Source organism: Barbatula barbatula, assembly GCF_947034865.1.
Source record: "Barbatula barbatula genome assembly, chromosome: 13".
NCBI classification, from domain to species: domain Eukaryota; kingdom Metazoa; phylum Chordata; class Actinopteri; order Cypriniformes; family Nemacheilidae; genus Barbatula; species Barbatula barbatula.
The window spans coordinates 15,437,036-15,464,570 of NC_136776.1; the positions used below are offsets into that span (position 1 = coordinate 15,437,036).

The 27,535-nt window shown below is 43.3% G+C and overlaps 1 protein-coding gene across 7 annotated transcripts in view; it reads right to left on the bottom strand.

The window, feature by feature from the left end:
- crebbpa (CREB binding lysine acetyltransferase a) overlaps positions 1–27,535 on the bottom strand; it is a 39,547-nt gene that overhangs the window by 3,350 nt on the left and 8,662 nt on the right. Inside the window, exons 2-30 of one of the 7 annotated variants that reach the window (XM_079470640.1) lie at positions 25,616–26,229; positions 20,076–20,246; positions 19,722–19,959; positions 10,919–11,032; positions 8,743–8,982; positions 8,384–8,489; positions 8,157–8,294; positions 7,941–8,058; positions 7,589–7,760; positions 7,414–7,476; positions 6,878–6,987; positions 6,599–6,775; positions 6,246–6,491; positions 5,487–5,633; positions 5,212–5,392; positions 4,998–5,116; positions 4,632–4,871; positions 4,396–4,484; positions 3,614–3,694; positions 3,405–3,461; positions 2,701–2,778; positions 2,554–2,621; positions 2,305–2,455; positions 1,893–2,039; positions 1,687–1,800; positions 1,409–1,574; positions 1,139–1,306; positions 812–973; positions 268–549 (exon numbers count right to left, since the gene is read on the bottom strand). In XM_079470640.1, coding sequence (XP_079326766.1) covers positions 268–549; positions 812–973; positions 1,139–1,306; positions 1,409–1,574; positions 1,687–1,800; positions 1,893–2,039; positions 2,305–2,455; positions 2,554–2,621; positions 2,701–2,778; positions 3,405–3,461; positions 3,614–3,694; positions 4,396–4,484; positions 4,632–4,871; positions 4,998–5,116; positions 5,212–5,392; positions 5,487–5,633; positions 6,246–6,491; positions 6,599–6,775; positions 6,878–6,987; positions 7,414–7,476; positions 7,589–7,760; positions 7,941–8,058; positions 8,157–8,294; positions 8,384–8,489; positions 8,743–8,982; positions 10,919–11,032; positions 19,722–19,959; positions 20,076–20,246; positions 25,616–26,229 — 4,757 coding nt within the window. Of the gene's footprint in view, positions 1–267; positions 550–811; positions 992–1,138; positions 1,307–1,408; positions 1,575–1,686; positions 1,801–1,892; positions 2,040–2,304; positions 2,456–2,553; positions 2,622–2,700; positions 2,779–3,404; positions 3,462–3,613; positions 3,695–4,395; positions 4,485–4,631; positions 4,872–4,997; positions 5,117–5,211; positions 5,393–5,486; positions 5,634–6,245; positions 6,492–6,598; positions 6,776–6,877; positions 6,988–7,413; positions 7,477–7,588; positions 7,761–7,940; positions 8,059–8,156; positions 8,295–8,383; positions 8,490–8,742; positions 8,983–10,918; positions 11,033–19,721; positions 19,960–20,075; positions 20,247–25,615; positions 26,230–27,535 lie in introns of all 7 variants that reach the window. The other 6 variants (XM_079470637.1, XM_079470643.1, XM_079470641.1 and 3 more) reach the window with 6 other exon arrangements.

Consider the following 27,535-nt stretch of genomic DNA (forward strand, 5'->3'; position numbering starts at 1 on the left):
TTAAGTACTGAATTAAAATCAGAAAATGTTGAAAAAAGGTTGAAACGTTGTGTTCATTTAAATAATTTTGGGAGCTGAAACAAAAGTGTGCCGATTCTTGTTTTTTCAGTATTGAGTAAACTCATTATGAGAAGACATGGTTAGCAAACTTTAGCATGTTGTGCAAAGAAACTTACGCCACTAGTAACAAGTTCTGTCCTCTAAACTAAACAACCCTAAAAATCTACAAATAAACAACTGTTATAGTGTGTTATTTCTGTCTCTTACCTCGCAGACAGTGCAGTGCCAGCGTGTTTCAACGTGGTGTTTACATTCGTTGCAGGTGTAGACAAAGCGGTCTTGTCCCTGGTTGTGCAATTCCACTAGCATGCACATGGTGCTCCACTTGCAACGCCGCACAGAGCTAAACTCCCAGTGTTTGTCTCGTGCTAACGTCAGGAAGGCATCTCGTCCATCCATTAAGTCACAAGTAAGGAAGGGATCAGAGTCAATGATGGGTGGTAGTGTGTTGACCATGGGCCCAGAGTGCAGATGGATTACAAAAAACACCTGTAAAAAACAAATAGAAGCTGATAAGTACTTTTTTTCTATGTAGAATTAAGAGGAGTGCTGGAGTTGGGTCTTGAGTCAAAGACATAAAAACACCCTGGACAGAAAGTCATACGTAGGCATGTCAAGATTTTCATCGGAAAATCCTAAATGCAAGTCTTGTTTATCAAAGCTGGCATTTCAAAAACACAATGTCAATTTATTTGTGCCTCAAAGTAAACAATTAACAGTGCACATAACGAAAGAAAATATAGCAGCAGACCTCTTTGTGTTTCTCCATGGCAGCATAAAGTTTCTGAGAAAGGTCATTAGCTACATTCGGCATCCCAGGCTTCTTTTTATTGGCTCGGCTCAGGCTGCTCTTATTTTTACTTGTTTTCTTGTTATTCTTCTTCTTCGCGTTCTTACTGTCCCCTGGCGTGCCCTTTTGGAAAGAACGAAACTGTCAACAGGGTTTTAGGTTGTTGGTTCACAAAACAAAATAAATCAATACTTCAAGCCAAAGATTAAAAAAGCATCCACAGAAATGTAAAGAACGGGAACTAAAAATTCTCATTCTAATGTTTAAATGGGTAATGTGGTTTCTCACCTCAGGTGTTTCACATGCTGCTGTGTTCTCCTCTTTCTTTCTCTCCTCTTCCTCCTGTTCCAGCTCCTTGATGCTCTCCTCCAGCACATTGGGCCAAAAGTCCCCCTCGAAATATGGAAGCTCGTTTGCACTCGTCAAACGGTCCTCTGTGGCTTGCTTGAAGATGTCCTATCAAACACAAACAAGTATTTATACAACATCTGGAGTCTTAAATACGTAAAACTGGGAAATTAGAATTTTGAAAAGGCATCCAATCCGTCTCTGTTATACCTTGTAGTCATGCAATATGCGCTCAGCATAGGCCTTGTCCAGCATTTTACGGTACCATTCCTGCAGGCGCTTGGGTTTAGGGATCTTCTGATCAGCAGGGTGACAATGGAAGATATAGTCATCACCTTCACTAGGCGGACATGCCCAGATGTGAGCCGTAACGTATCTGGGGTGGAAACGTGAAAAGTTAAATACACTGCAAAGTGAATAAGGCAACTGTTCTAACACTTTTGGGAACTTCAAACTAACGTCAAACTAAATTGCATGCCGTAACTTACCCAAGCTTCTTGACGTATTCCAAATAGCCAATGAGGATTTCATGATAGACTGCTGTTCTCAGCATGCGAGGTCTGAAGAAGTGAATACTATCGAGGTACGATACGTATACCCGTCTATGAAAAGAGACAAAGACTTCAACCCCATTGCATACTGGAAACAACTAGTATTAGCTGGATCATCTGTTTCTCATTATTTATGTGTTTACCTGGTGTTGGGGAAAGAGCATTCAGATCCGTACTCTTGCACGTGCATGCCGAAGAAACACACGTCCACTCCGTCAATCTCCTCAAATGCAAAAAGTGCTTTGGTTCTGTAGGGGAAGCTCTCAGGCATCTCTCCTGTGTCGACAAACCTGAAATAGACCAAAAGATTAATCCCTGTTTTCACCCGTTTTAGTGACCACACATTAGCACAACACCATAAACGTCAATAATTTGATTTATGAAAAAGTGTTGAAGTCGATTTGTTGAACAAAGGTTCACATTTCAATATTGGTTTGTCAAATTTCAACAGCGTATGTTTCTTTATTCAAAACCATCCCTAGAACAGTCACACAAAGACCATGATGCTGTATAGTTAGATTATCTGATGATTAATTGGATGAAGTTTCAGTTTACCTGGCCTTCATGCCAGGTTTGACCTCCACCGTTTTGTCCGAACTGGCTACTACTCGCACAAACACTTCTCCGGCTTCCGGATGATTCTGCCTTTTCAAGTACTTGTTCACCCGATCCTCTATGTACATGCCCAACCTCGTCGTCTGCAACCCTGGAATTAATAGAAGAGAAAATTTAGCATAGATTTCAACATGATGTGGATCTGAAGGTATTTGAAGATCATATTGATCTGTCCTCATATTGACTTACTTTTTGCAGAAAATTTGTTCTCTTTTCTTGACTTCCCACTCTTTTTTAAACAATTTTCACAGATGAAACTGCAAACGCAATGATTCATTAGTTCTGATGTCCTGAAATCATGTCCACAATAGATGTCAAAGCACCGGTTTTTCTTACCCAGAAGGCCAGATTACTTCATAATGCAGGACACATATCTGATGCATCTTCCGCCCACAATCTTTACATTCAACAAACCTAGGAGGAGAAATTATGAAAGGACTTTAGACCAAATCCTCAGGTGTTTCCTGGCAACATCATTATTTTAGCAAGTGTCTGAATGTTGTCACTATCTGCAAGTGGAGGTAGTTTGGATGAAATGCATCATTCAGTCTTTCTTCCTCCAGTACCTTCGCCCTTGCAAGTAGGCCAATGCAAGTACGCCATGGTGGGAGGTGTGGATTTATAGCCATTTCATATTCAATCCGAATTTGCAGAATAAAATCATGTTGATCGGTCTGTCTTGAGTGATCATAAGTGGTCAGGTTAGGTTAGAGATCGTAGGTAGACTCTCAAATGCATCTCCTGTGATTGTAATTGGATTTCAATGGAAGGGTCTCTGATTTTTACTACATCCTGTGTTACTTCACGTTGACGTGACACTGAAACTTTTGTTTTGTTATTCATTTCTGTGGTGGTCGTGTCTAAATGCCACCAAAAGCAGGGGGCGCTACTGAGCAAAAGCCATGTGGTGTGTAGAGTTATAAGCGGACAACTGTATGAGGTAACATGGCCCTACTTTAAGAATGTGCTACTTGATAGGGCGTCAGCAGTGATGGAATTCTGGGAAATGATGGTCACATCCAGGAATTTTTTTTACTTACGGCTCAGGATCTAACGTGTCGTTCTTCTTCCTTTCAAAGTGGTCTTTAGAAATCATACTGCACGAAATAAAAATCCAATGTAAAAAAAGGCATCAATTGTAAGAAAATATGACAGAAAAAATGTATTTAAACTCAGTCCATCGACAGCCGTATATAAAATCTCTGTAACCAAGCTTCCTTTTAAGTGGTAAATATAAACGATTACTTACGTCTGCGGCTGAGCAGGATCGTCTCCCAGCGTCACGCTATCTCCCTGAATCTCATTGAAGCACTTCTCGCAGAAATGATACCTGTGCAGACACAAAGACAAGAGTCGTGAATCACTCGAGCTAGACAGATACGCACAGCAGGCACACAAAACAACTTCAAGGTTCTTCTTACTGACTTGCATTAGGGCTTTAACACAACTCTCACATATGCGTCATCGTAAGAAATACTGTAATCTTACAGATTAGAACTGATTATACATTCATATTTTTGGCCTTTAATACACTGAGGCAAAGCGTCTCGGTATGGCAGGATGTTTATAATTCTGAGAATACGGAGAAACACGGCTAAGCGCTAACATGACAAAATCGAGCGAATGCCAACAGTCAATTGCAAGTGTGTCTGTTTGCCAAGCTTATGTGAACAGACCGCAGTAACGTGTTCTATACTGCAGGAGGCGCAAAGGAGCCTGTTATGAATGCACAATAACTACGCAGGAAAAAAACTAATAAATGTGCCAGAATATTTCAACTGCCAATGAATTACAACTGGCTAGAGACTTCAAGCGGAGTAACCGTGAAGAAAAGGCGTTGTTTAGCGTAAATGGATACTTGCGCAAGTACACAAGACTACATGGAAAGTTAGTGCCAATGTGTGACCTGTCAGTTACCAAGCCACATGACTAAAACCATACTGCATGATTTAGAGCACGTCCATTTAAACGTTTCCTAAATCTGTCTACAACATCAATATGACTATGTACATTTTGAAGTGTATCTCCTACCTGTTCTGATAGCTGTAGTAAGTGCCGTCTCGGGGTATTGTACACAGTTGCTTGCCGTAGCAGCACAGCGTCTGAGGAGAAAACTCGTACTGTGGGCAGAAACGAAAAAAAGAGTTCAGAAAGATTACATTTGTGTATTCTTAGCCAAGAGTTTACTATAGTTGACAAGCCAGTACCTAAAGTCATCATTCTTAAAACCTCAAAAAGTTTCTATGCGTTTCATTCTAGATCTTTACCTTCCTTCCGCAACAGTAACCGAGTCCCTGCATGACAGGGTCAATCTCCTGCTCGAACACCTCAGCCAGTTTGGAGCAGTATTTGTAAACGCGTGATGTCTTCCTGTTGTACAGCCAAGCGTTGTTGAACATCAGCCATACGTCGTCCACGTACTGCCAGGGCTCCTGGAACTGACCCGTGTCCAGCTTTCGTTTGATAGTCGACAGGTCCATAGGGTTCTTCACGATATCAAAGTAGTCCTGAATGCGAGACAAAAATAGCAGATGAATCCCACAAGATGTAAGAAATTGACGTCGCTTTTCCACAATGCGACCCATTGTGTGGCTTTGATTCGTCATGCATAAAGGTCATTGTGATGGACTCACCGGGATGCCAAGAAGAATGGGGTCCACAGGCTGCCGGAATGGCAAAGACTCTGGATCCTGTCTGTATAGAGACTCAAGGGTGGGCATCAATGCCTGCCGCAGCTCTTCAGGCTTAAAGACTGGTGAAGACAGAGCGACAGTGTAAATATAAAAAAAGAAAATAGGAATGACTTGTGTAGGACCCACAAGAGGTATATTAAGATTTGCTTCGTACTTTTCCTTCGAGACTGCGATGGTGAAGAGGACGTTGTGCCGTTTGTCCTGCTTTCGTCTTCCTCTTTGGTCTCTGCTTTAATATCAGTCTTCTTATCATCTCTCTCTATCGGCTCCTGCTTTGCCTCGGACCCCTCTTGGTCATCTTTCTTGACCGAAATAGAGCCTGTGTCATCCTCAGTCTATAGGAAGAACAATTGCGACGAGTTTAGTTAAACATGTAAACACACACTCTGTAGGAACAGGTTTTAAGGTGATGATGCAGGTGATGGTCACCTCCATCCTGGGCTCCGTTTTGATGCCTGTGTTGTAATCCTGCTCCCCTGTTTTCATTTCGCTGGAAGGCACGTCAGGCACGGGATGCTGGGAGTGCAGGTCGGTGCTGACTGCTGATGCTGGGGTGGGTACACGGTTATCACCGCTCTAAGAGAAATAATGGTATGCAATTTTATTGCATTTGGCAAATACAGATTCAAATGTAACACAATTATAATATATATATATATATACACAGTGGGTACGGAAAGTATTCAAACCCCATTACATTTTTCACACTTTATTATATTGCAACCATTTGCTAAAATCATTTAAGTTCATTTCTTTTCTCATTAATGTACACACAGCACCCCATATTGACAGAAAAACACAGAATTGTTTTCTTTTTTAATAAATCTGAAAAAAACGTAGAGTCCTAAGTATTCAGACCATTTGCTGTGACACTCATATATTTAACTCCGGTGCCGTCCACTGCCCACTGTATATATACACATATATATACAGTACAAAAGAAGAACATTGAGCCCCACTGTATGGGCACAAAACCACAGTTATTTCTCAAAATATCTTCTTTTGCGTTCCACAGTTGAAAGTCATATACAGGTTTTGAACAGAATAAAAAAATGACAGACTTTAGATTTTTTGGTAAATTTTGCTGGACAAAGCAGCCTATGCAGACAAGCTCTTTTTTAAGATCCACAGCAACAGTGTTTTAAGAGAGAGCTGGAGGAAGGCACAGATGGAGTTGCAGGGTCTCACCGGTGTTCCAGGATGCTGCTGGGCGGCTAAAGGCAGCTCCGTCTGGGGCTGCGTGTGAGGCGGTGTGCCCTGAGCGGGAGTGGGTGTGGAGGCCTGATTGGGCTGCAGTGCTGCTGGCAGGTTAGTGGTGCTGACGGTGGTGTTGGGGGGCGGTGTGGCGCGGAGTGGAGCCTGAGGGGGAGCGGGGCAGCCTAGCTGGGGGCCCAAAGGGCCAAGTGCATTCAGGGGTAGGTTAGCGTTCTGCTGCTGTTGGGACAGGAGACGCGCACACAAGCAGGGAACAAAACAGGTTTAGAGGGGACATCGTCATGCCAAGTGAGCTCACGCTACAGATGATGTGTGCAAGCCCTTACCTGTGAAACAGCCGGCTGTGTGTTAGGCTGGCCCATGTTGCCGTTCTTTCCATTGGTGTTGGCGGGAAACTGCGTTTGAGCCATGAACTGCGTCTGATTGGACGGCGCCACCATGTTCCCGCTGTGAGTTCCCAGCATGCCTTGTGTCTGGGGCATTCGTGTGGGTGACATATTCATCTGCAGAGGAGTGAGATATGTATGGTTAGATGTGTCCAACATCTTAAGACCAAAAAGGGAAAGGGGTGGAGAAACAACAAGGTGAGGGGATTCTAGACCAACCGTTGGGTTCATGTTAATCTGTTGTGGATGGTTTTTTGGAGAAGCAGCACGGGTGGCCATGGGAGCCTGAGACATCGGCACACTGGGCATTGCATTGAATGGATTCATCCCTGTATAAAACACCTCATAAAGTGAAATGATCTTTTTGGTATTATTCTGTGAACTACTGACGACATTCCTCCAAGGGCAAATAAAAACGTTCGCAGAAAATTTAAAGGCAAACTGGTCAAAGAACAAAATAGACGCAATGCTCTTTGTTACTATAAATACTGCAAAGTAAAGAAGCTCCTATTCATGTTTAAACAACACAATACTAACGTTTTACGTGTGTTTTAGGATTAGTTCAATGAATATTATAGAATAATTCAGATTTTCTTCTTTGCATGCTATCAGTATTTTACATTGCTGTCGGATGACATTGGACTGGAATTGCCACAATACTTCTAGAAACGCTGATTAAAGACAAAACTAGAGTGATCTCATAATTTCCACCTGCTGTATATGATGTATAGCAGAAGCATATTCCTTAGTTGTACCTTGTGACACCGGCATGCGATTCATGATCTGATTTGGCACATTGGGCATAGGCACAGGTCCATCTGAAGAGATGAAGAAGAGTAGACAATGGTCAAATGAGTCGAGTCATATTTTGTGGACCTTATTTATTTTAACTGTGTTTAAGGTGTATAAGCGTGTTTATGAGTAACTCACTCTGTGGCCGAGGTCCCATGACATTAGGCTGGTTGAGGGCCTGTGGCTGTTGCCCCGCTGCCGTCATGGGCGTTTGGTTAATAATCTGCCTCTGTAATCGTGACCTTCTCTTTTCCTCCAGCTCTTTCTGTATCTTATAGATCTTCTCAGCCAGGAAGTGATAGTACTCGTCCTATACAACACAAGCGGTAAAATGAGTTTAATCTATGACTCACAAAGCTACCAAACATCTTGAATAGTACAGTGTATTAAACATAAATGTATCAAACTTTAAATGATCTGACTAGTGTTTTACACAGCAAGTAAAAATATTAATCGCTAAGACAGAGCGTTTTAAGCTATTTGTGCTCACCCTGCTGTTAGCGGACTCGTACATATCCCCTTCCACTTTTCTTGCATACGCTACTAAATTTTCCATTCGGCGGTCCTTTAGAGCAGCGGGGTCCGGTGTGGGGAAAATGGCCTGCACCCTAAACAAACACACAGAGAGCAGAACATGTTTTCCTTAGTCTCTTTGTTTCAGTATAATAGAGACAAACTTTGAGTTGGTGAGGAGTTTTTTACTAACAGTTTGTGTACAAGGTGATTCCGGAGGTCCTGGGTGACGTGCTCGTGCCAGGCCTTCCTCACGCTGGTGGCTGACAGCGGTGCTGCCGTGGGCAGATTACTCATATTGCCCAAAGCAGGGCTGTCTGACATCAGCTGACTGTGGGACAGGAAACAAACTTGGTCAAAAAACAGCTGAACAAAATACATCTCAGACAATGAAAATCAAGGAGTGCGTGTCTGGCGTACTTGTTAGCGTTGAGGGTGGACGACATGGTGCCGTCCGAGAGCAGCTTGGCCTGGTCTGAGGTCGGCACACCGATTGCACTTCCGCTTAGGTTCATTTGACTACCACCTGGAAAGAGCAAAAACTAAACTCAAGCTCGGAATAAATAGAAAATAAAACACGTTGTATTGCAAGTGCATGAAAACCACTACTGAAGGATTAATAATGCTTTTGCATCAATAAATTATGAATAAAATAAGTAAATATACTGTAAGATTTCTGAAGTTGCTTTCATGTGACTATACATTTGCATAAAACAAACCACATAAAATGCCAGAAATTCCTAAAATATGTCAATAGTCAAGCAGCCAGACAGGTTTACCGAGTGCATTGAGTGGTCTCATCTGGGGCGTTGTCGGCTGCCCGGCACCCTGCGTCTGTGCGGGAGACGTGGCTTGCGTGGGGGTTTGGCTGCTATAGGGGAGGCCGAGGGCGGCGTACGCCCGCTGCATGGAGCTGGGGTCTATGGTTGTAGAGCTGTTTAGAGCGGGCGCCGTCTGCTGGCCCGTGCCGACTGACCCGATGGAGGTCTGCAGACCAGAGTTGGGCGAACTCAGCATAGCTGTAATTCATGAAAGCAATTATTGTTATGAGATGTTATAAATTAACAATTTGCTTTAAGAGCCACAACGGTAACATTCTCTGTGTATCTGTAAAACTGTATTTTTCACAGGTATTGATATTGGTATGTGAAATGTTTTGGATAATCACAAAGTACAAATCTGATATTGTGTTCAAGCATTCATCATATGGACAATTAACCACAGCCAGAAAAGGCACAACTGAATTCGATTTGACTGTGTATTGTGTTATAACCGTTCCAAGAACACATCTGCAAACTTCAAACGTATTACATGCATGACACTTAAGGTCTGATTCTGCTTAAACAAAGAGGAAACATTTCACACAATCTGTCTATTATAACAGAGTAACACAACTCAAATGTGGATAGGCCAAACATTTCAAAACCTGTCAAAACAGCCTTCCAAAAGAGAAAAATAAATTTATCACAACAACATGGACTTGAAAGAATGGGCTAAGTACAGAGGAGAACGCCATTTGCATGGGAAGAAATATAGCTGTGGCGACTCTCCAGCGCAAAAACAAACACTTTAGCTGCCTCGCACTTTCAGAGTTGCGATGAGAGACGCTTGGCAGTGGTAAAGAGAGAGAGAAAGCGAGCGAAAGGGGGAAAAATGAAGGCAGTTTGCAGGTTTGCTGGAGCTGTAACAGTGTGAGATTTTAATGAGTCACCGCTCAGCCAGCCAACTGGGCGGCACGGGTCCGATTATCTTCCTCCCCCTCTGATGTACAACTCCGCTAGACAAATATACAGAGCTGTGAACATTTTAGAACTAATGAACTATGACATTGCCTTTCCTCACAGCCAATCCACATTATGCCAAAACTTTCCAACTTCAACCCCAAATAAAACACGACAAAATGGACAAACCGCAAAAAAATTGGAAATTATACACAACCAAAGAAAAGACTGGGCGACATACTGAATTGTAGACATTACCAAAACAATTGTGCCGAGGATATGAAATTACTGAATACAAGTTATATAGCAACCACATGACGAGTGTAAGAGAGATATAGACCTTATTTAAATACTTTTTGAAATATGATATCTGAAATAAATGATTAATCCGCAAATCCATCAGTGAAACGGTACAGTACAGCATATAAAACATTTACATAAACATACACAATTTAAATATTAAATTTAAAAGCTCTTGTTGCAGTAACAACTCGCGTATTAAATCACGTATTAACCCTTACAGTCCCATTGTCCAGATTAAGATGTGTACAGCTGCACTAAATGCGCGTTCAGAAGATGTGCACAGGAGCGCTAATGAATAGATGTCTCTATGCAACCACGGCAAAACCTGTGCGTGATCCGACACCAAGCAAGCGGGTCATAGCCAGTTTTGATTTTATGCATTCGTTCATTTCATTGCAATACAAAATCCATTGCACAACCCACAGAATAACCTGGGTTTTGCCGTGCAGGCCCGTGCTTGAACGCACCAACGGAAACCTATGCCAATCATTTCAGTGTCAATGTAGAATATTTTAAATAAAGCCAACCACGACTGAAAGGCTACAAAAAGCAATTTTTATTTCACTTATATTATATTTGTCACAGCAAACGTCACAGCCCTAGACACAGGTATAGTTTCTGTAATACGGGAAAGGTTTGGAAAACAAATAATTACCAAACCTTTTTTTATAATCGAAAAAATACTGAGATATATAAAGTCTCATCAAAATAAAAAAATATATATCTTCGTTTTTTCGACTGGACACACGTGTTTGCAAAAGGCTAATGATTAAATACCTGAAATTCCTCACGTTATTACGTTACTCCCAAAACAAGCAACCAACTACATTGTGGCTTTTCACCCAAACCAACGCTCACAATAGTGTTTTGATGCAATAATAGCTCTTATCAGACCAAATGAGTGAGGGTCTAATGAAGGACAAAGACTCACGTTGCTGGTTGCGCCTGTCACTGGCGTTCTTCAGCGGGAGGCAGACGGGACAGTCATGCCTCGTGCAGTTCTTCCAGTGAGAGATGATCTGCCTCGATGAAGCACAGTGAGCCACTGAAGAGAAAAGAAGAAACCCTATTAATCTAAATTAAGTAAAATCAAGGAAAGTACATTTACACAATTGTGCAAGTAATCCCATTTCAACACACTTTCTTTTGGTGCAAGAGCGAGGTGCCCAGTTTTAAAGTCAGACGTGTCTCTCTGTGCAGCGCGAGGTGCCCAGTTTTAAAGTCAGACGTGTCTCTCTGTGCAGAGCGAGGTGCCCAGTTTTAAAGTCAGACGTGTCTCTCTGTGCAGCGCGAGGTGCCCAGTTTTAAAGTCAGACGTGTCTCTCTGTGCAGCGCGAGGTGCCCAGTTTTAAAGTCAGACGTGTCTCTCTGTGCAGAGCGAGGTGCCCAGTTTTAAAGTCAGACGTGTCTCTCCGTGCAGAGCGAGGTGCCCAGTTTTAAAGTCAGACGTGTCTCTCTGTGCAGCGCGAGGTGCCCAGTTTTAAAGTCAGACGTGTCTCTCTGTGCAGAGCGAGGTGCCCAGTTTTAAAGTCAGACGTGTCTCTCTGTGCAGCGCGAGGTGCCCAGTTTTAAAGTCAGACGTGTCTCTCTGTGCAGAGCGAGGTGCCCAGTTTTAAAGTCAGACGTGTCTCTCTGTGCAGAGCGAGGTGCCCAGTTTTAAAGTCAGACGTGTCTCTCCGTGCAGAGCGAGGTGCCCAGTTTTAAAGTCAGACGTGTCTCTCTGTGCAGCGCGAGGTGCCCAGTTTTAAAGTCAGACGTGTCTCTCTGTGCAGAGCGAGGTGCCCAGTTTTAAAGTCAGACGTGTCTCTCTGTGCAGCGCGAGGTGCCCAGTTTTAAAGTCAGACGTGTCTCTCTGTGCAGAGCGAGGTGCCCAGTTTTAAAGTCAGACGTGTCTCTCTGTGCAGAGCGAGGTGCCCAGTTTTAAAGTCAGACGTGTCTCTCTGTGCAGCGCGAGGTGCCCAGTTTTAAAGTCAGGTGCCCAGTTTTAAAGTCAGACGTGTCTCTCTGTGCAGAGCGAGGTGCCCAGTTTTAAAGTCAGACGTGTCTCTCTGTGCAGCGCGAGGTGCCCAGTTTTAAAGTCAGGTGCCCAGTTTTAAAGTCAGACGTGTCTCTCTGTGCAGCGCAAGGTGCCCAGTTTTGAAGTCAGACGTGTCTCTCTGTGCAGAGCGAGGTGCCCAGTTTTGAAGTCAGACGTGTCTCTCTGTGCAGCACGAGGTGCCCAGTTTTAAAGTCAGACGTGTCTCTCTGTGCAGAGCGAGGTGCCCAGTTTTAAAGTCAGACGTGTCTCTCTGTGCAGCGCGAGGTGCCCAGTTTTAAAGTCAGACGTGTCTCTCTGTGCAGCGCGAGGTGCCCAGTTTTAAAGTCAGACGTGTCTCTCTGTGCAGCGCGAGGTGCCCAGTTTTAAAGTCAGACGTGTCTCTCTGTGCAGCGCGAGGTGCCCAGTTTTAAAGTCAGACGTGTCTCTCTGTGCAGAGCGAGGTGCCCAGTTTTAAAGTCAGACGTGTCTCTCTGTGCAGCGCGAGGTGCCCAGTTTTAAAGTCAGACGTGTCTCTCTGTGCAGAGCGAGGTGCCCAGTTTTAAAGTCAGACGTGTCTCTCTGTGCAGCACGAGGTGCCCAGTTTTAAAGTCAGACGTGTCTCTCTGTGCAGCGCGAGGTGCCCAGTTTTAAAGTCAGACGTGTCTCTCTGTGCGTCAGACGTGTCTCTCTGTGCAGCGCGAGGTGCCCAGTTTTAAAGTCAGACGTGTCTCTCTGTGCAGAGCGAGGTGCCCAGTTTTGAAGTCAGACGTGTCTCTCTGTGCAGCACGAGGTGCCCAGTTTTAAAGTCAGACGTGTCTCTCTGTGCAGAGCGAGGTGCCCAGTTTTAAAGTCAGACGTGTCTCTCTGTGCAGAGCGAGGTGCCCAGTTTTAAAGTCAGACGTGTCTCTCTGTGCAGCGCGAGGTGCCCAGTTTTGAAGTCAGACGTGTCTCTCTGTGCAGCACGAGGTGCCCAGTTTTAAAGTCAGACGTGTCTCTCTGTGCAGAGCGAGGTGCCCAGTTTTGAAGTCAGACGTGTCTCTCTGTGCAGCACGAGGTGCCCAGTTTTAAAGTCAGACGTGTCTCTCTGTGCAGAGCGAGGTGCCCAGTTTTAAAGTCAGACGTGTCTCTCTGTGCAGCGCGAGGTGCCCAGTTTTAAAGTCAGACGTGTCTCTCTGTGCAGCGCGAGGTGCCCAGTTTTAAAGTCAGACGTGTCTCTCTGTGCAGCGCGAGGTGCCCAGTTTTAAAGTCAGACGTGTCTCTCTGTGCAGCGCGAGGTGCCCAGTTTTAAAGTCAGACGTGTCTCTCTGTGCAGAGCGAGGTGCCCAGTTTTAAAGTCAGGTGCCCAGTTTTAAAGTCAGACGTGTCTCTCTGTGCAGAGCGAGGTGCCCAGTTTTAAAGTCAGACGTGTCTCTCTGTGCAGAGCGAGGTGCCCAGTTTTAAAGTCAGACGTGTCTCTCTGTGCAGAGCGAGGTGCCCAGTTTTAAAGTCAGACGTGTCTCTCTGTGCAGAGCGAGGTGCCCAGTTTTAAAGTCAGACGTGTCTCTCTGTGCAGCGCGAGGTGCCCAGTTTTAAAGTCAGACGTGTCTCTCTGTGCAGAGCGAGGTGCCCAGTTTTAAAGTCAGACGTGTCTCTCTGTGCAGCGCGAGGTGCCCAGTTTTAAAGTCAGACGTGTCTCTCTGTGCAGCGCGAGGTGCCCAGTTTTAAAGTCAGACGTGTCTCTCTGTGCAGAGCGAGGTGCCCAGTTTTAAAGTCAGACGTGTCTCTCCGTGCAGAGCGAGGTGCCCAGTTTTAAAGTCAGACGTGTCTCTCTGTGCAGCGCGAGGTGCCCAGTTTTAAAGTCAGACGTGTCTCTCTGTGCAGAGCGAGGTGCCCAGTTTTAAAGTCAGACGTGTCTCTCTGTGCAGCGCGAGGTGCCCAGTTTTAAAGTCAGACGTGTCTCTCTGTGCAGAGCGAGGTGCCCAGTTTTAAAGTCAGACGTGTCTCTCTGTGCAGAGCGAGGTGCCCAGTTTTAAAGTCAGACGTGTCTCTCCGTGCAGAGCGAGGTGCCCAGTTTTAAAGTCAGACGTGTCTCTCTGTGCAGCGCGAGGTGCCCAGTTTTAAAGTCAGACGTGTCTCTCTGTGCAGAGCGAGGTGCCCAGTTTTAAAGTCAGACGTGTCTCTCTGTGCAGCGCGAGGTGCCCAGTTTTAAAGTCAGGTGCCCAGTTTTAAAGTCAGACGTGTCTCTCTGTGCAGCGCGAGGTGCCCAGTTTTGAAGTCAGACGTGTCTCTCTGTGCAGCGTGAGGTGCCCAGTTTTGAAGTCAGACGTGTCTCTCTGTGCAGCACGAGGTGCCCAGTTTTAAAGTCAGACGTGTCTCTCTGTGCAGAGCGAGGTGCCCAGTTTTAAAGTCAGACGTGTCTCTCTGTGCAGCGCGAGGTGCCCAGTTTTAAAGTCAGACGTGTCTCTCTGTGCAGCACGAGGTGCCCAGTTTTAAAGTCAGACGTGTCTCTCTGTGCAGCGCGAGGTGCCCAGTTTTAAAGTCAGACGTGTCTCTCTGTGCAGAGCGAGGTGCCCAGTTTTAAAGTCAGGTGCCCAGTTTTAAAGTCAGACGTGTCTCTCTGTGCAGAGCGAGGTGCCCAGTTTTAAATTCAGACGTGTCTCTCTGTGCAGCGCGAGGTGCCCAGTTTTAAAGTCAGACGTGTCTCTCTGTGCAGCGCGAGGTGCCCAGTTTTAAAGTCAGACGTGTCTCTCTGTGCAGAGCGAGGTGCCCAGTTTTAAAGTCAGACGTGTCTCTCTGTGCAGCACGAGGTGCCCAGTTTTAAAGTCAGACGTGTCTCTCTGTGCAGAGCGAGGTGCCCAGTTTTAAAGTCAGACGTGTCTCTCTGTGCAGCGCGAGGTGCCCAGTTTTTAAGTCAGACGTGTCTCTCTGTGCAGAGCGAGGTGCCCAGTTTTAAAGTCAGACGTGTCTCTCTGTGCAGAGCGAGGTGCCCAGTTTTAAAGTCAGACGTGTCTCTCTGTGCAGAGCGAGGTGCCCAGTTTTAAAGTCAGACGTGTCTTTCTGTGCAGCGCGAGGTGCCCAGTTTTAAAGTCAGGTGCCCAGTTTTAAAGTCAGACGTGTCTCTCTGTGCAGCGCGAGGTGCCCAGTTTTAAAGTCAGACGTGTCTCTCTGTGCAGCGCGAGGTGCCCAGTTTTAAAGTCAGACGTGTCTCTCTGTGCAGAGCGAGGTGCCCAGTTTTAAAGTCAGACGTGTCTCTCTGTGCAGAGCGAGGTGCCCAGTTTTAAAGTCAGACGTGTCTCTCTGTGCAGCGCGAGGTGCCCAGTTTTAAAGTCAGGTGCCCAGTTTTAAAGTCAGACGTGTCTCTCTGTGCAGCGCGAGGTGCCCAGTTTTAAAGTCAGACGTGTCTCTCTGTGCAGCGCGAGGTGCCCAGTTTTAAAGTCAGACGTGTCTCTCTGTGCAGAGCGAGGTGCCCAGTTTTAAAGTCAGACGTGTCTCTCTGTGCAGAGCGAGGTGCCCAGTTTTAAAGTCAGACGTGTCTCTCTGTGCAGAGCGAGGTGCCCAGTTTTAAAGTCAGACGTGTCTCTCTGTGCAGAGCGAGGTGCCCAGTTTTAAAGTCAGACGTGTCTCTCTGTGCAGCGCGAGGTGCCCAGTTTTAAAGTCAGACGTGTCTCTCTGTGCAGCGCGAGGTGCCCAGTTTTAAAGTCTGTGCAGAGCGAGGTGCCCAGTTTTAAAGTCAGACGTGTCTCTCTGTGCAGCGCGAGGTGCCCAGTTTTAAAGTCAGACGTGTCTCTCTGTGCAGAGCGAGGTGCCCAGTTTTAAAGTCAGATGTGTCTCTCTGTGCAGAGCGAGGTGCCCAGTTTTAAAGTCAGACGTGTCTCTCTGTGCAGCGCGAGGTGCCCAGTTTTAAAGTCAGACGTGTCTCTCTGTGCAGCGCGAGGTGCCCAGTTTTAAAGTCTGTGCAGAGCGAGGTGCCCAGTTTTAAAGTCAGACGTGTCTCTCTGTGCAGCGCGAGGTGCCCAGTTTTAAAGTCAGACGTGTCTCTCTGTGCAGAGCGTGGTGCGCAGTTTTAAAGCAAGGCGTGTATTGCATGCATCTCTTCAATTTGTGGCTAAAAACTTTTATTTGGGGGAATATTTAGTTCAGAGGTGGGAAGAAATAAAGTACATGTACTTGAGTACTGTACCCAAGGACACTTTTTGATCTGTACTATACTTAAGTATACTTTTTTCTGGATACTTTTTACTGTACTTCGCTACATTTGAATGACAAATATCTCACTTTTCATGCAACAAAAAAAATAGATTTCCCTGGCCATGTTTGGGAGAGTCTACTGACTACTGCTTCTAATATGACACACCTGAAACAACTCATAAGCCTTGGTGTAGTAATTAAGGGGACATCCACAACATTTTGGGAGAAGGCTAGGCATGGGCCGATAACCGTTTCACTGTTTACCGCAGTTTAATATTCCCGCGGTTTCAAAACCACAAAAAAATGTCCGCTATACTGTCTCTGCAGTATGCACAGTTTTTTCTCGTCCTCATAGACGAAAAGTAAGTTACAGGAATCCCTAAGGTTGTGTGCGAACGTAACGAGTCACATGACCCATCCCTCTCCGGTTGGTACACGCAGACTGCAGTCAGAGGGAGTGAGTCACGTGTATGGAGGATGGCCGAAGGAGGTGAATCTTTGGAACTTTTCCCCCGTCAAAAAAGACAAAGTCTGCCGTGTGGGAATTTTTTTGGGTACCGAAAAAGTTCAGACGGCAGCGGCTTGGAGGAGGAAGGACATCCAACTTGTAAATTTTTTTTTAAAAGAGTGGCTGCTCGGGGAGGCAATACGTCAAATATGATAGCCCATCCACGGGAGCACCACCCATCACTCTTCGCTAAATTCAAGGCAATGCTGTCTTTAAATAAACATTTGCAACCATCTAAGAGAGTTTGCATGTTTAGCACTGTTAAAATAAATACTATTCTGCTTTCTACCGCAAGCAAATGTAACGGAGGCCAGCTAGTGAAGAGCTGTGCAGTGTGTAAAACCTCACTCCCCGACCGAGAGAGATGCGACTGCGGTCTTTAGCCTCCTCGTTAGAGCGCCCGTCTCCTATTCGGCATTGTAATGCCGTCATAGAAGCCCGCGCGAGTGGGACCGGTTAGCGGTTACACACATAACATGGCTAATCAACTAGCCGAACATGAACTAGTTTCCTCCCTCACGTTACTTCACAGAGCGCAGACGAGTCTAATAAATCAATTTAGCTGATATCCCGTTCACGTTTTTACTTTTAAGGCTCCCGTAATTTGTGTAACGTTACATCTGTTAACAATAACCAAATTTAAAAACGCAAACTGCTGGTAATGTACAGAAAGAGCCCGTTTGTGTGTATGCAACACACTAGCAATCTCGCACTCTCCTACTGTCTGTTTATAGCTATATGTGTGTGTGCGCATCAACACTGAAATAACAATAAATGATTTCAGAGCATTATTGTGATGACACATTTAATTTAGAAGAACTCACATATTCATTTAAATTATTTTACCTGACATATTTACTGTTCCAAAGTGTTGCATAGGTTTCTTCAAAATAAAATGTATTATGTTCAGTGGAAAAGTTGTTTTTATTTAAAAAATAACACATTTAAGAGATGTTATAGTAATACCGTGAAACCGTGATAGATTTGTGCAAGATTATCACACCGTCAAAATCTCATACCGGCCCATCCCTAGAGAAGGCTAACGAGTTCAGTTGTGTTTACTTTTCACATCTTTAATTTAGTTATAAACCAAAGATCTTATTAAACACTTCCTCCGATTAACCGATTAAATAATCATCCAACTAATTAATTATCAAAATAATAGTACATAGAGGTGCACCAATTGACCGGTCAGACAACGGAATCGGATGATTTTTCGTATGATCGGCCGGGAGCGGCGACCGGCTGGTCAGTCTCACATCTTGCCGATTTTCTGAAGCCCGCGACGCAGCCAATAACATCACTGCCGTCAGTACACTCAAAGCCGCAATTAAGCATGTAATATGTGTGCGAACAGCCTGTCTTTCACGGCTCATTTATACTTGCATGGGGGTCTGCTGACATGCATCACGTACTGTACAATCAAAAAGGTGCACTGTAGTTCATCTCTTGTTGCTATGTCTACTTGGGGTATGTATGCTAACAGTGATGCTTATCTCTGACACATGCTAAACTCATGTAGAAGTCGTTCACTCAGTTTAAACAAATGTCAATTCCATTCAACCTTATCTTACGTAAATACTATGGTTATTTCACTTAGGTAAAATGATATCTATATATGATATTCTACATAACTTGTTTTTAGAATCAAAACTATATAAAATAAATTCATCAACCTATACATGTGATTCTAATACAGTTCTTTACTAACACAAGAAATGTGGTAATACATATTCATCTTTAGAATTGAATTAATTTATTAGATTATTTTACTTTTTATTGAAGTTCCAGCTAAAATGAACCAACCCACTTTTAATTTTTCAGACCCAAGATAAAGATAAAATGTATTTTACATTTCAGAAAGTAAAGCTTTCTGTTAGTTTCATGAACCGCAACATACAAGAATAAAGTTAAAGTACTATTTTATTCGTAGGCTTGTAATCTTAGACTTTTGTGAGATGAGTAAAAAAGAGAAAAGGGTCAATTAAGTGACATTTGCTTAGTTATATTTATTATTTCTACTTCCTTTCAGTCACAGAGTTCTTTAATTTAGTTGAGTTGTCCAGGTGAGAGAAGATCCTGTAATTAAATGAAGCTTAGAGAACTGCATTTAGGGACATTTTGGGAATGTCAAATTGTAATGTTCAATAATTTGTCTTCTGAAAATAAACTTTGTTATTATGAAAAAATGTGCATTGACGAAAAGTAAATATGGTTGTATATATACGCAAGAATAAAAATGAAATTCGCCCAAACTATATTCCCAGCAACTGTATATTTAATACTAAATAAACAGTATAAGCAATGTGACCAGGAAGGTGTCTGAACACAGCGGTATCATCCTGATAATGTAAATAAAACAGTTGTAGCATGTTCATGCATGTCAGAATGGGAACGTGAACAAGGCATCTGCATCAAACTGCTTAGTCATGTCGCACCTGTTCTAGTCACGGAGTTAAAAATTAAATCCGAAATATCCAGTTCAAGACAGCAAGTTCTGCAAAGGCTTCTTCCGTTTCCAAGATGCTCTCTCCAGCTCTGATGATCTTAAAGAATGATTTCTAGACTTCATAGATGTCTGGGTTTCATTGCTTTCCGCAGGAGTGTGAGAAATTACATTTACGCATTTGGCAGACGCTTTTATCCAAAGCGACTTACATTGCATTATCCTATACATTTATACATGGGTATCTGCAATCCCTGGAATGCTCTTACCACTGAGCTACAGGAAAGAGAATAAAAGATAGGGGTGTCACATTGGGCACCGCACTTGTGTTTGAGTTGAAACGAAGCCCTTTGCTCCGGGTCCAACAACAACTATAGCGCTAAGAGTAAAGCAGCCGGGTTGAATCAGTCTGCCGCAAGCCGTCGTCTCCCCTTTGCCAACGCTTTAATATTGCATTATACCAAAAAGGCCAAGATTTTCTCTATAAATGGGCTGTTATATTAAAGACTATGGAAATTCCCTCTGTGCGTGTGTCGAATCGACATGTAAAAAGTTATCCATCAGCCCTAGGATTCATTTTGGCGGTATGGACTCACCTTGGCAGGATTTGCCGGCCTGGCAGTGTGTCATGTGGTTGAGGACATTCTTCATGGTCCTGCAGTGGGGCAGCGAGCAAGCTCTCACCTCGCCGTTGGCCTGCTCGCGCCTCTGGCACTTGTGGGCGTGGAGCAGCAGAACCAGCTGCTGCTGGATCAGCTTGCGCTTCTCCGGGTCGGCCGTGGGGCCTGCGGACACGCCCTGACCTGCTACTATTCCGACCGGCACCTGCTGCTGCTGGGGTTACAGGGTGAGAGAAGGAACGTTGGTCTTACAGAAAAACAGTCTTGTAATTTAGACAAATTCAGGAGATTGAGAACTAAAGTGCGATGGGACACTAAGAGAAAACTCACCATGTTTGGCACGCTGGTGACCGCTGCTCCTTTATGGTCAGTTGGGAAAAGTGGCAAACTGTTGGGCAGGGCGCCTTTATTCTGTAGCTGAGCATTTACACCAGCCGTAACCATTTGTTGCCCTCCGCCCGAATACTGACCGAATGGACTATTGCTACCTGCCATGCCCATCTGGAAAACAAGAGAGATGGGACAACAATGAAAAGCGGAAAAAACTTTGTTCTGACAGAGAACAATATTAAGCCACAGAAAAAGTATTTCTTCTATTACACCATAAACTCTCTAAATAATTAAATTCCCTGTCTGTCTGCCTGTCTATCTTGCTCTTTGAAGATTTGCCTTGAGCCAGTAAAGTTACTCGGAGAAACGTTTCCTCCTTCCATGAATCTTATCATGACTTATCATAAACACGTAGCTTTGATGTCTCATGCAGATATCCCTGCAAAAGATTCAGCTGTGCCAAGTGCTGCGAAACTTTGTTTATATCTACATCCTCTTCATGCAGCACATATCTAAAATACTATATCCAAGTGTTTGGGCAATTCCCTACAAATGTCAACCATATCATGGAAAAAAATAAAGTTCAGCAAATGTTTTCACTATACTGACGGCTCAGATGTCAATATTTGGTTTAAATACCAGTGTTTCCCATTCATTGACGAGACCATGGCGACCGGGAAGAAAAATCTAACTAATGTTTCAGTATTCACTGCACTTATCCAACAGTACAAACATGATTTTATCAGTGTACGACAGAGCAAACAGACAGCATTAACTCATGGCGTTAACATTATTATGTTCAGCTTCCATATAATTTCAAGCTAAAACAGCTGTCTGCATATAGGGACACCATTTCTGTTTTTTAAAATGAAGTTTTTTTTAATGCCAAATTATTCAAATTTCGATTTGTTTCTTTATTAAGTTGATTTAGAAAAACGTTTGGAGTATTTTTTGTTCGTGGCTCAGGTGCAGAACACATAGTTTGATTACCAACTGCACTGGAAACAGCTTTTAAAAAATATATTTATTGTCAAATATATATCATTTATATGTAAGAAAGTTAAATATTAAATTTAGAAGCTCTTGTTGCAGTAACAACTTCAGTCAGTCGCGTATTAACGCTTAACCCTTACATGAATAGATGTCTCTCCGCAACCGAGGCAAAACCTGTGCGTGATCCGACACCAAGCAAGCGGGTCATAGCCAGTTTTGATTTTATGCATCCGTTCATTTCACAACAAGATCCATTGCGCAACCCGCAGAATAACCTGGGTTAGCCGTGCAGGCCCGTGCTTGAACGCACCAACGGAAACCTATGGCAATCATTTCAGTGTTAATAAAAAATATTTTAAATAAAACCAACCACGACTGAAAGGCTACAAATAGCAATTCTTAATGTGGCTGTCAATTTTACTTCATAACAGTGACGCGCACCACAGTCATGGCACTTTACCACTTCGGTGTCACGGCTACAACTAGCTGGCGCACAAAGTTGAATTAATGATGATGTGAATGACACGGTTTAAAATGTCAAAAAAAGTTTAAATAGTTTAGAATAAATAAATAGCATTTTTAAAGCATGATTTTCCATTTAAGTAAATAGCATTTTCAGAACTGTCACATCCATAATTCCTAGTAATAGAACTATTTTGTTGCATGAAGTGTCAAAACACAAGATCCACTCCAGGAAAACGGTCATCCTGCATCTTTATCTGCATCATGTATATCTTCTCGAATGAATTGTTTGTTCTGGTCTGACACGAGCGGAGTCTTCAACAGAGCCAAGATTCCCTCTGTCAGACAGACACACCCCTCCCGTCCTCGTTGAACTCCAGCAGCGTGCCAGCCGTCCACTCTCCTCTGTTGACATCGCTCCAGCAGACAAGATAAAAGAGGCAGAAAGCCACACACACACCAGCCAACTCCACCTCCTCCCTCGCCCCTCGCTCGCCCTTCTCCTCTGTCCATTCATTCATACACACCAGCACACCTCTCTGTGCTTACTCATCCAAAGACACATTATCTCCCTCTCTCGGTCTCTCTCGTTCCCCGAACTGCCAGGATTCTCCTTCCTCTCAAATCTGTGGTGGTCCCTGGGATTTCCTCACTCTGGACCAACCATGCCCTCTGTTTCAGTAGGGATGGATGACATATATTGTTATATAATAAATAAATAATTCTACGTGCTTAAAAGAAGGCTGTGACCGTTTACCCTATTGGCCGACCTATCGGAAAACGTATTGGTTCTAAAGATCAGTCCCAAAAATCGCCATCGCACAGGATTGGATTTGGATCCTGGATTTTGAGGCATGAAAAAAGACACACAAACTACATCCAAACGTGTTTAATGCATTAAGGAATGAATTACCAATTAATAAAAATCTTAATTGTTTATACTTAAACTCACACACATAAATTTAAAGCACATATTTAACAACTAAATGAATGTATACTTCTTTTTTCATTATAACAAACAACTCTTATAAAGAGCACACAATTCCTTTAATATCAGGGGGTGTTTGTTGTTTAGTAAACAGTATAAATCTCACCATTTGCTCGCAGTTTAGAGCCCTGTATCGGATCGGTGTATCCCTAGCCATAGGTGCTAAAGTTAAGAATATCAGCATTGTACTTTATAAAATTCTATATAGATAGAAAACATAGACGTGCTTCACCCTCAGCTCAGAGATTAGACATGTGTGCCCTCTTGTGTGCCGAGCACTGGTTAAGCCATACAGAGGCAGATAAAAAAAGCCAGCTGTATCGTTGAGAGCCACTCCAAAGTCTTTTCTGTGGTGAGAGCGTTCAAACATCTGCATGACACAGAGGGCTTGAATTGCTTCCTGGTTGTATTCTGTGAAGCCACAGTCTGAAAACATTCCTGACACTGCGGCACAGACTACATCACGACAAACCCATCATCAAACTACAGATGCAACTGGCAAATGTTTCGGTACTAAGGTTGGGTGATGTCTACCAAATTGGCATCGGACGATGGCTACAGGGAAACATTGCGATGGATGATGACATCGCCCTGCTGCGTTTTAAAGTGAGGTGAGTCTGGCACGAGCTGTGCAGAGACACCTCTTTATACAGCGTGAGCTGGGCTGTTAGAGATGCACCGATTGTGAAATCTGCCTATTACGATTTTCGTCGATTCCGATTTTCTATCCACAAACTAAAACTAAATCTGAGCAGATCTTCTGAACGCGCATTTACTGCAGCTGTACACATCTTAATCTGGACAATGTCAACATGTCAGTTTCCCATCAACAAATAGGAAAAGGTACTTATTTTATGGAAATCAGAGTAGGGTTAAGGACTGTAAGGGTAAATTATCGTTGTCAGTGCAACAAGAGCTTTTTATTTCATATTTAACTTCCTTAAAGGAAGTTTGCATTATTAAAAGAGTAATAAAGTGAGGTGCGTCTTCTTTATACAACAAAGTTACGCATCTCCCTATGCAGTTATAAAGTCAGGTGGGTCTGGGCAAACTGCGTGTCCTCTTTATACAGCGCGAGCTTCACAGTTGTAAAGTCAAGACAGTCTGATCTGTACAGTTCGAGGTTTTATGCCCCTAAGCCTTGTTCACATTTGTTTAACCACGATATTCAGCACACAGTACTGAGCAGCGAGTGTTGCGTGACGAAAGTGAAACATTTCTTGGATTCACGATCATCTTATTCTATCATTAAATAAAATTGAATTGATGCTGACCTTAGATATTATTTCCTAGAATAATTGGATTTATTATATAAAACACCATGTAGTGTGTTTTACCCTTTCTTGGGTTTTTCGTTTTTCCCCTGTAAAGCTGCTTTGGAACAATGCAAATTGTGAAAAGCGCTATATAAATAAAATTGAATTGAATCATCCATCGGTCTACAGGATTTCCGAAGATGTGCGTGCCGCTGTCTTAAAAAGTCTGCCTGAAAACAACACGAAGCCATCTGATCGAAGAAGCTGTTCTGTTTACGGTTTACTGTTTACCATTAACATTCATCAAGACCGACTAAACGCAGGATTCTCAAAAGATTCAATCTATCATACATATACATTTAAAATGCACGCAAAACCATGTAACAAAAACAATCACGCCTGGCTGTGAAACCCAAGCGCTGCTTTCAGACACAATTAGTCCATGACAGATCTGTTGCAGTGTTCAGAAAAACAAGGCCCTGTACCGAGACATCGCCACATTTGCATAATGCCAAGATAAGATGTGTGTAGGGCTGCCCCCTTTCAGTCGACTATTCGTTATTGGCTAGAAGACACTTATTCAAACACATTTTTATTAGTCGATTGTCTGCATATCATTTGAAAAGTTTATATGCACCACGTTAGTGGCTTTACATAGCCGTGCACTCGAACACTACCATTGACTTGGATAAAGGAATGCAATAATAACCATGTTTTAATGTTTATTTGTCCAAGGGTGTAAGAGTAAAATGTGGGCTAAAAATGAGGAATATGCATTCCTACGTTTGCCAGATCTGACAGAGATTGGGAAAAACGAAGGAAAAACTGAGGCGAGTCAAGTTAATGGTCTTGTTGTAGTGCTTAGTTACTGCTTTATATTTTAATTATTCGTCAATGCAATGTATTGCATATGTTTCTTTATTCCTATTTATTGCGTTCGGATCTAAAGAGTTTTCTTTCGTGTCCACTGATATGTTTTCTATTAAGTGCTTCAATTTGCTGTATTTTTATTTATTCGATTATTTACAATTTATTTTATATTCTAAGTTTAAAATATTGCTAGAGTTGAATTTTGTTTTTGAAGAAAATACTCACACTATAGGCTATTTTTGCGCTCTGATATAGAGAAAAATGTGTACGTGGGCAGCATTATTTTTATAGTTTGCGGTTTTGGTTTGTTTGCCGAAAATTTACATTAACTCATTTACCATTACTCTTTTATTTATATTGAGACGTATAATCATAACTTGTGGCAGTGTCACAGCGGATTGTATTATGTGTGCGCTTGAGCACTTTATTTATATTTTAAAGACTCATTATAATGGGTTTGTATAGCTCTGCAATTTAGAACAATGTTAGGAACGTAACATAAAATATATTTTTCATACATGAAGCTTAAACCATCATCTGATGTCTCCGTTCCCCATGTATATTAAAATATTTAAATGAATATCATAAACGTGAGACTAGTCGAATAATGGCCTAAATGAACAACTACTAGGTCGACTAAAGAAATCTCTTATTGAGGGCAGCCTTAGATGTGTGTATGTAACGTGGCTCTTTAGATCGATAGCTTTTCATTTGCCTCCCCAAGAGCGATGCTGTCACTGGCCTTATCGCAAGCCTTTAAACAAAATGGCAGAGTTTAAGAGCAGTCTGGCACGTACGCTTCTCATACGCAAGTATTTCAGCCTAATAAAAAACACAAGCGCCAGAATGAGTCATGCTATCAAACAATGAGGCAGCAAAGTACGGTTAAGTAATGTACGCCTTCGTCTCACTCTGCCTATTCTACAATCGTACCATAAATGTACAATAGTAAATAAAAACACCGATCTTACCTTGTTGATGTTGCCAGCCTGCTGAGCATTGATGCCCATCTGCTGTGCCCCCTGCGTGAGAGTCTCTGCCAGGACGCTGCCCGCTGTTCCCATCCCCGTTGCAGCTGCTGAAGGTGCAACCTGCATAGCGGCACCCTGGTACTGCATCCCTGCTGATCCGCGACCCCTGCCTACGGACCCAAGAGTTCCATTCATTGCCTGACCTTGCTGAGCGCCCGCGTTCTGTCCCAACATGCCGTGCTGCTGGCCACTGTTCAGCAAAGCTTGGTTAAATCCTGTGCCGAGTCCCATGCCAGCTGATCCAGCATTACCCCCCTGTGTCCCAGCAGTGCCTTGTTTCTGTGATTGAGAGGGATGGGAAGGAGAGCCCTGACCTAGAGAACTCTTTCCTAGCTGAGCCGAGTTCAGCCCGGCGCTGAGGTTGATGCTGCTTCCCGGCCGTAGGAGCTCTGAGAGCTGCTTATGCTTGGCGGCAGCGTCTGGTAACATGGGGCTGTGACCACCTGCTGAACCACCGTTAGACGGCTTGGACATGAGCCCCAGGTCGCTTCCATTGGGAATCAGCTCATCTGGAAGATCATTCTCCAGGTCATCCCAGGAAAGTGAGCCCAACTCTGAAGACAGAAAAAGACTTGTTGTAGTGTTTTGATGGCTGAAAGAGCAATAATTAGGTTGACTGGCAACTGATAGGCGATTGGGATGTTCAATATGCGGTCATATCTCTGGGATAGTTCACCCAAAAATGAACACTCTTTTATCATTCATTCACCCACGTCATTCCAAACCTGTATGACTTATCTTTTGTGTTCTGTAAAAGAGAAAGTATTTTGAAGAATGTCTGTAAACAAACAACACTGGACCCAACTTACTTCCATTGTATGGACTACAAAACTATTTCTCAAAAAAGTCGCACATTACAATAAGGGTTTCCATTAATTTAGGTTAGGTGTTAGGGAGTCTTTTTATACCTTTCACCGTCTTTTTATTCCGACACCATCAAAATAGTTATCTAGAAGCTCGGTTGTCTTCAGCAAAACGGCAGATTGAGAAACAGCAAGAGATTTGTGTCTATTCCTCAGCTGAAACGATACATCTGCATGAGGCTTGATCTGCAACCGAGTCCGCTAACAGCCTTAATGAATCCAGCTCATCTATTAAAACCTGCTAATGAATGTGGTTCTGGGAGACGCTTGACAGTTTTTATACACGCATAAACAAACTGAAGAGAGCAAGATGTGCTGGAACAGCTGGAGAGGAGAGAGGAATTCTCAATCACCTCCGTGACACAGAGACTAGCGGCAGCTGTTAGTGTGTTTAGGAGTGTAAATGTCACGAACGTGGCAGGGGGATGTGGTAAATTAACTGATTTGATAATGATATCGTGCAATACTTGCAAAGAGAAAACAACCTACTAAGTTTAAACTGAGGTGGTACAATATATTTGTATCAAAATCAGTGTAACAGAGAAACCAATGTAGATAATCCGATTTCCTTTGAGAGCAACTACCATACTTTGAAGGTGCCGCAAGGCAGGGCTCCAAACTAACTTTTTTTACTAGGAGTGCTGACTGAAACTTTTAGGAGTGCAAGCTAAAAATCAGCCTGCAATGCAATTATTTACATTTCCCCCAAAATAACGGTATTACTGATAATACAAATAAGTAACTTTATGACTGCAGATTTGGTTCTGCTTATTTAAAGAGGCAGAGTCTACAGAGAAGCTTTGTTATTGATTGGTGCTAATAGAAAGACTGTAATCTGAATTCATTTGAACCAACAGAAATTGTGTTTGTCAAAACGTATATATTGAATTGTTAACAGTGTTACACATTAAGCGAGATAAAAGGTCTCGTGATATTACTTTCTTACGATGATTATAATTAAGGACACTTTCCTCATGTTCACACAACTATGTCAATA